This window comes from Apaloderma vittatum, unplaced genomic scaffold (genome assembly GCF_000703405.1).
Source record: "Apaloderma vittatum isolate BGI_N311 unplaced genomic scaffold, ASM70340v1 scaffold13752, whole genome shotgun sequence".
NCBI lineage: Eukaryota > Metazoa > Chordata > Aves > Trogoniformes > Trogonidae > Apaloderma > Apaloderma vittatum.
In genome coordinates, this window is record NW_009701951.1 from 28,788 (window position 1) to 36,748 (window position 7,961).

Below are 7,961 nucleotides of genomic sequence, written 5' to 3' on the forward strand. Positions count from 1 at the left end.
TTCCCTACAAACCCGGCCACATTTTTGTGAAGTGCAGGGATGTGACTTGCTTAAAGCCACAAAGGAAACAAGCAGCAATGGAAGCCAGTTTCAAAAGAATTTCTACGAATTTCAAGTCACGTAACATAAAATTGTATATATTAGTTCACAACAAAAGTCATGGGATCACACAATCAAACAGAAATAGAGTCCTTAAAGGTATCTCTAAAATACATTCCAAGGATGAATTCACTGGCAACAGAGTACCAGGATTTAACTAAAACACTGCTGTTCTCTTGTTTCTTATTATCTAAATATGAAAACACATTTTTATATGCTAATTGAGTGTGATTTCTCTTAAACAGGCACACACACAACCACTAAATCTCTCTCTAGTATTACAAGCTCTCTTTCCCAGCTAGTCACATGAAAGCAGGAGAAACAAAAAGTCTGAATAAAGAGACACTAAATATCTCAACCAATGTGTTCCGGAGAGAGATACCTTACCCAAGAGCACTGCCTAGAGAAAATTTAGTCAGATAACGGGAGCACATGAATTAAGTAAATCTCAGGCATGCAGTCATGCAACAGCAGGCAAATCAGGTATATTTTTCTTTCATAGACATGGCTTATGGCATTAATTATATTCTTTAATTATGCTACAGTGCTAGGATGCCATAAAGGAAGAAATAGCATAAAACATGAATTAAGTGCACAAATGTTTTTATTTTTGCTAAGTGTTCCAAATAGATTATTTTTAAGGTATCTTCATCCATCAACAAGAAAAAAAGTATGAGGGATATCTCATGATTTGCAGCATTCGTACCTAGAGTAGTTTTCCCTTGCGCTACGATACAGTTACCGAGACACTTGGGATTTCTAAGCACCACGTGCAGGACGCAGGCAAGTTAACGCAGAATGCTGTGCTCAGAGTTAAAATTGCTTATGTGACACTGAAGAGCACATCAGTTAGGAAGCAAATCAAACCAGGACAACTACAGGTGAATTTTTCATTTTAGACGCTGTTCTTTACGATCAGTAATTTTCGTGGGAAAGCTTTGTTATATTATTAACAAATGGCTGGCAACACAAGTATCAACATATTTGTAATAATAAAGGTCACAGCTCAGCTACTTTTCAAAGGAGATGGTCATGTTTTATGCTATTTAGATTAGCTCTAAAGCAGTCGGTCTAATCTGAGACAACCATAACACATTGTTATTTCTACGCTCCAGAATCTGCCCCAGAAAAAAGGCCGTCACGTGCAGGATCTTACCACTAACAAGGCACTATCATCAGTATGTTGAGACCTTCTGGATGGAAAGGGACACTGGGAGGTGGGAGAGATGGAGTAATGTCAGAAACACACAGAATGTCAGAAACACACGGCATGTGAACAGACAGACATTTTGGAACACGTACTGTTTATGGCATTGGGAGGCTTTTTAAAAGAAAATAAATCTGCAAAGTATATGTAAGTCTGGAGAATACAGCACCACATGACCCATAAATTACAGTGTATCCGTACTACTTAAGGAATCAATTACTCTGCTTTCTGTGCTGTCTCAAGCAACTGCAGAACTATGAATTCACACACATGTTGTGGTAGAACAAAGGACGCTTTAAAAGAATAAATTAAGATCTGAAGAGCATTAAGAAGAAAAAGGAGCAAAACCTATTCCAATTACTCCATGTTTTGGTAAATTTCTAACAAAAAAAGAGTTAGCTGGAAAATGCTGCTAAAGAACTATTTATATTCATTATATTATTAAAAGTTTTGATCTGATTAACACTGCCAAGTGAATTATGTTCCCCTGGAGGGAAGTGGGGATGGCAGGCAGTGGAAGAGCTATTACCATGCAGAAATCTGATGCAGAGAGTGAACAGATGTCACTGGCTCAGCTTTGTATATCCTAGAAGACTGAGCCTTGTATTAATTGTGTTCCCTACTGGCTTTCTGGTTTTGACTATAGAACTACCCCAGTATAAAACCTGTAAAAAATTTATTGATTTCTTTTTCAGATAGCCCTCAAAATTCTAATGCTTAATCTTTCTGGGATAACTGGTGTCTAGTGATAAGAAACTGGGAGAAAACCAATCAGTGAAGGATGACTACAACACAGCAACTTGTCTGAGTGCTCCTGTTAGAAAGTAACCTGTACTGCTCGCTGGGAGCATCTTGAAATGGAATATGAAACATGCTTCCTGTTTTAGAACACAGAAAACATAGAAAAACCGAATAAAAGAACATACTTAGACAGGCAGTCTACATGAACAGAAGGAAATATTAGATTGGTCCCATAAGCTAAAAAAACCCCAACCCAAGGCTTAATAGCGAGTATAAAAATCTGTGCTATAACCCAGTCCTGAAAAGTTCTCCACAACGAGGAAAAAAAAATCTCTGATGGATAGAGCTAAAAATTCAGGTGCTGACATCCCTAGTAATCCTCTTCTTGGACTCTTACCTCACTATCCAGAGGACTTTGCTTCTGAGGACTTAAAGATGCTTTTTGCTAAAGAGAAAAAGGCAAAATGAAAGACCAATTTAAAAGCATGTAAGAGAGAAGCAAAAGCCCAGAACAAATCAGCACAATTTACAAGTGTTTTAAAACACAAAAAGTCTTAGTTTTTAAATAAAACATGCATTGGAGAAATTTCAAGCTGAAACTTCACTGGTATTATTAGTAAAAAACCAGTCTATTCCATAAAACCCCAAATCCCCAGATTGTTTTTGCATATTGAAGATGCATAATAAACCCAAAATACAACCGAAGGGAGGAATTTAATTGCCGAGAATAAAGTGCTCATGAATAACAAAGGCAACAGAAGAAAAAAAAGCAATCAAAACCAAAAACCCCAAAAGGTTCATCAGTGAACAAAATGCATCCTAAATATCTCAAGTCTTTAACTGAAAGACTGAGCTGAATCTTTAATAATCCGTCTTTTCTACAAAACATTGTCGGGGCCTAAGATCAGTTGATGTAAATGAAAAGCCTAGTTTCAGGCAGTTAAAAAATCTTATTCTAAACTAACTGTAGATGTTACAGAAATGAAATACATTGGTCTTTTCCTCTCTGAAGGCTGCCCTAAGCCCAAAGTATTAACTGTAATATTTCTTAAATTTGTGATGGTGAGATTTGTGTAGGTCACCAGAGCAGTAAACAGTAAAATAAATTCAGTAAACAGTAAAATAAATTTAAGTCAACTAGCATATAAACCAGTTTGCATGGTAAGCAGCAGACTACTTCATATTAACTGCAGTGAAAGAGAAAATAAAGACGCAGTGTCTGCAGAGTATCTGATGTATCATAAATTTGCCTTATGTGGAGGTAACTTATTTATGCATCACAAAATATCAAAATTGACCAGGCAACATGACTCTCCTGCGTGTATGACTGCTTTATTCTGGGCCAAATTTGTCTTCAAAATTAAGCTGCCTCTACGCCTTCTCAAATAAAGAACCCTCTTCTTTCTTACATCAAACCTGTCCCATCTACGCAAATGAAAAACTGAGAGAATGAGGCAGCTGTGTAAAAATAAAATTCTTTGCAACAATCGTACTTGGGATAAATCTCTTTCATCTTCCTCCCCAGTTTTAGTTTTGTCTATGTTGAGCTACAGCACTGACACTGAATGGACTTCAATGCTCCTTCTCCATTTTCTTTATAAAATGCCATGCACACCACGAGTGCGACGCACAAGCATCAAAGACCTTGGAACTGATTTTCACTAACAGATTCAGAAAAGGTCCAGTATCACGTAGGTACTAAACGGAGGTACCTTAACAAAGTCCAGGACAGCTTCTCTCTGAATCTGTTTTGTTCTCATCCTCTCCTCCTCATACTGAAGTGCTGCCAGCTGGGCCTCCCGGCGGGTGCGCTCGATGTGCCTGCGGTGCAGCTCGGGATCTGTGTGAGGCACCTGGAAGAAAAGAGCGCAGCAGGCTGTAAGAACAAAGCTACACAGGGTAAAGCAGATGGCTTACAGAGAAATAGTCCAAGTGTTATGGCTGGCATCGGTTTCATTTTGTATCAAACTCCTCCAAAAATAAAAATAAAATAGTAGATTCAATGTGTTACCTGACTGTGGTGGCTTGATGGAGGGAGAAAGCAAGGTGAATCAGCTGGGGGTCTGACAAATGGAAAAACAGAGAGTAAGAATAGTTTTTATCTTAAATAGTAACTTATTTTCATACATGAGTTGTCAGTGACAAACGAGCATCTCATCAAATCAGAAGAGTAACTGTTCGGTAAGCAAAGCTGTTAAGCCAGCTGCTGTGATAAGACTTAACTTGTGGAGCATGGCCGACTTTGTGCAGTCATCTCTATCTCTTCTGAATTTTGACAGAATTCTTCTACAGCTCAAGATGTACCACTGGGATCATACACTTGGCCTGTTACAATGAGGTACTCGGTACTGTACAGCCATTCTCTAAGAGATGATTAAGTAACCTATCAAGGAACTTTTTAGATGATCCTCATTTAGAGGAACAATCGGCTACAGTGGTTATTTGAGGGGTGGGGAGGAGGATGATAAAATTAAATCAGTAGAAACCGTATGTTTCTTTTCCCTACCTCTCTGTCCTGTCCACATAACTCCTTAGCACTTGGTGATGCTCTCTGTCCTGCACCAAATTTAGAGTTTCAGGTCTTCGTAATTCATCAGTATCCCTGCAGGTGAACATCAGGTGGAAGGGGAATTGGCCACTGATGCATATAAACTGCTGTTAGATGAATTCTTCACTAGATTACAGCTGTTTTTATAAGAGTAATTGCCTAGAAAATTAGCTTCTGACAATCCCACAAAGGTGAGATTTAGGACAGCTAAAGAATTCACGTTGTGATAACAAGTCAGACCACAACTACTGCAGTTCATAATTAAAGAACTTAACTTGCTTAATTAACAATGATTTCAAAATCAACAAAGATGGAATTTCTCTTTAAAGGCTATATTCTGGTTACTGTAGGCCTTATTCTGCTCTGGAAAGAACAAAATTCTTTGTCAACATTAGCACCCTCTGCTATCTTCGGAACAAATCTGCTCATGTCACCGACCCAGCGCTGACTTCCTGTCAGCGATACAAGCCATCAAAGCCATGAGGTAAAAAATAACCGATTTGTCTTTTATCCATCGCATCAACAACAAAAAAGAAATGTTGCAGTCAGTTCTTTGCTAGAAGGCAGCTGCTAGCACTGAAAAAATTCCCAAGGTCCACAGTCTCCAACACGTTCCTTGCCGTGTTACTGTACAGAAAGAAAATCAAGAAGCTCCCTCTTGACAGTCAGGACTCTGCAGCCTCCACTCCTGGGGGAGCTGCGGGTTAGAGACACACTCACCAATGCATTCCCAAAAAATGTCAGTCCTGCTGTCTGGGTGTTATCTACTCTGCACAGAGAAGCTTAAGCGATGTGGAAGACCCAGAACCAGGTTCATCCGAGTGCCAAGAAGCGTCCTCGGAGCAGAGGACGCACAGCTTTGCCGCATCAGGAAGGCACCGGCCTGTCCAGAGGCACACGCTCTATTTACTGAAGCAACCAAAGTACTCTTGAGATGAAGTCTGTGTTACATCCAGCCCTAAGAGTTTTAATGACTCCAGCATGCTGAAGTCAAAAAAGGAGGCTGCCTGCCAAGGCATTTGCACAGAATTACTGTGGAAGCAGTTTACAGCTTGTGGTTGCCACAAATGAAGTATCTGACTTACACAAGTTTAAAAGATAAAAAATTACTCATTGCCATAGAGCTGCTTTTACACAATTTTAAAGGCAACAACGATACGACCTGTTTTCAGTGCCTCATTAAGAATTTCACCCTGTTGCAGCACAACATGAATAAGCTACATTTAATTTATACCACTGATTAGCTACTTATGCATGAAGATCTGCAGCCATCCTTAAGTTAAATTTTGAAAACACTGGATACCCTAGTGAACTACAATGTCCTTTATCATTAGAATCTGTCTATGTAAACAGCAGCTTTCTCCTGGCTTCCTAGCCTTCTCCTATTTCTTTCACGTATGCCATGGAATCCAGCGTTTGTAAAGTCTAATTATTTTCATGTTGACCACAAGTGCTCAAATAGAAAAATAAATAAATAAACAACCCCCTGTGTGCAAGTCTTTCAAACCAAAAGCACTCCCTTTATTTGGGGAGAACACATCAGACAGCTGTATTATTTTATGCCTTTCCTGCAGACACTAACGGAGAAGGAACGGTGAGATACACTAATGGATTTACCCTCTTCTATATCAGTACAGCTACTGTATCTGCATATTTACCGCACATTTCAAAATGCCTATTAAAATGTGGTCAAAACTGGAAAAATTTACACATTATTCTTTATTTAATTTTCTCTTTCAATACAATTTTAGAATGCCATTAAAAATTAATTTATATTGACAGTGTAGGCAATGATACATGGTTGATAGTTTGGTTTTTTTAACATTCCTAGTACAACTGAGTAGGTTTTCTGCTGAGGCCTTGCACATTCACTCTCACTCCACAGAACACGGAAATGCTTCAATAGCATATTAAAGGTTCTATCAATTTTGATTTTAGTTCCATTAGTAAGAAGCTAGACACTTCCCTCCTGTTCTTTTAACCGGACACCCAAAAGCCTTTTCTCAAACCTGAACGCTTCATTTATATCTCTCCAGCTCTGACCCTTACCTATAAGTAAGTTCTCCCCCCAAGAAGCCAAATAATCATTAAAGAATATGGACATAATTCAGAAAGTCTACTCTGGTAGACCAAGGAACCTGTTTTCAGCACTGACTCCCATTCTGTCCGTTCCTCTCCTGACCTAAAGGATCACGGCACAGAAAAGCACGTTACTGCAGCTACCAAGAGTCAACCAAGAATGTGACCTTGCAGCACATCAGCTGCTCCACAGTAACTCTCCTTATGCTTCCCCTAAACCTGCAGCATGTTTATCCCTTCTGTCCTGTATGTAACAGAGCTTCAGTTATTTAATAAAAGCACAACTAAAATAATGAAAATGGGTTTAAAAAGTACGCACTTTAACTCAGCAGATTTCTTTAACTGACTGATTTGAAGCCACGCATTGGACAGGAACAGCCACACCTGTTGGTCGCTGCCATTATTAGAATACAAATTCCTAATCTGGAGCAAACATTTATAAATAAAGTGTCGTGCACACTTTCCGTGAAGCAACAGAAACCAACACGATTTTCTACACACATTCAGTGAGTATGTGCATTCATCAGGCAACTTTAGATAAAATTACTGTTACCACATATTCTTACCTGTTTTGATGTAAATATCGCCTCGTATCCTCTGTTCTCTGAAATTCTCTGACAGATCCAGGCTTTACTGTTGAGCCCTAAGCAAAATAACACAGAAGACTAAGTCAGCAACTTATTCAGAAAACTGTACGTGAATGTTAAGCAATCTCTTTGTAGAGAAATATTCCTAACTACTGGTATTCAAAATACCTGACAACAACCCACAAAACACAACTCAGGGATGTTAATTTTCAGCTAGGCAAGCTCACTTTTGGTTTTTCCTTCAACTTGAATAAATTTTATTTATTTATGTCTATGCTTCAAGTGGCATCAGTTTTTGTGATTTGATATTGAATTCACAAGATTTGCAAAATGAAGACATGCCTTAGATATCTTTCAGATACATTCAGTACATCTCTCAAATGTATTTTAAACACACTAAACGGTAATATAAACTGGATAAAATAAGGATCCTACGCAAATGTTAAATATCCTCTTCTTTTTTTTCTTTCCTCAAAGCGCAAATATTTTTCTGTTTCAAAACACACAAAACTTTTGAAAGGACACACTTGAACTGCATGTTTAAGCATATTAACCACAAAGATTTCCTCACACCGGTTATCCAGGTGCTATGGATGGAGAAGCACTGAAGCGGGTATCTGTGTGCACACGTATTAGGGCTGACAGAGCACAGAAGGAAACATCATAACACCAGGCACCAGCCCAGATTAGGCTGTCGCCC

At 38.7% G+C, this 7,961-nt stretch overlaps 1 protein-coding gene across 1 annotated transcript in view; it reads right to left on the reverse strand.

Annotated features, from left to right (window-relative positions):
• Positions 1–7,317, reverse strand: part of LOC104281375 (leucine-rich repeat and calponin homology domain-containing protein 3-like) — a gene marked incomplete at its 5' end in the record, with an annotated part of 23,027 nt that extends 15,710 nt beyond the window's left edge. The window contains 3 exons of the mRNA XM_009879348.1: positions 2,445–2,492; positions 3,760–3,900; positions 7,241–7,317. Of these exons, the coding sequence (XP_009877650.1) occupies positions 2,445–2,492; positions 3,760–3,900; positions 7,241–7,317 (266 nt within the window). The remainder of the gene's footprint in view (positions 1–2,444; positions 2,493–3,759; positions 3,901–7,240) is intronic.
• Between the last annotated feature and the right edge of the window lie 644 nt (positions 7,318–7,961).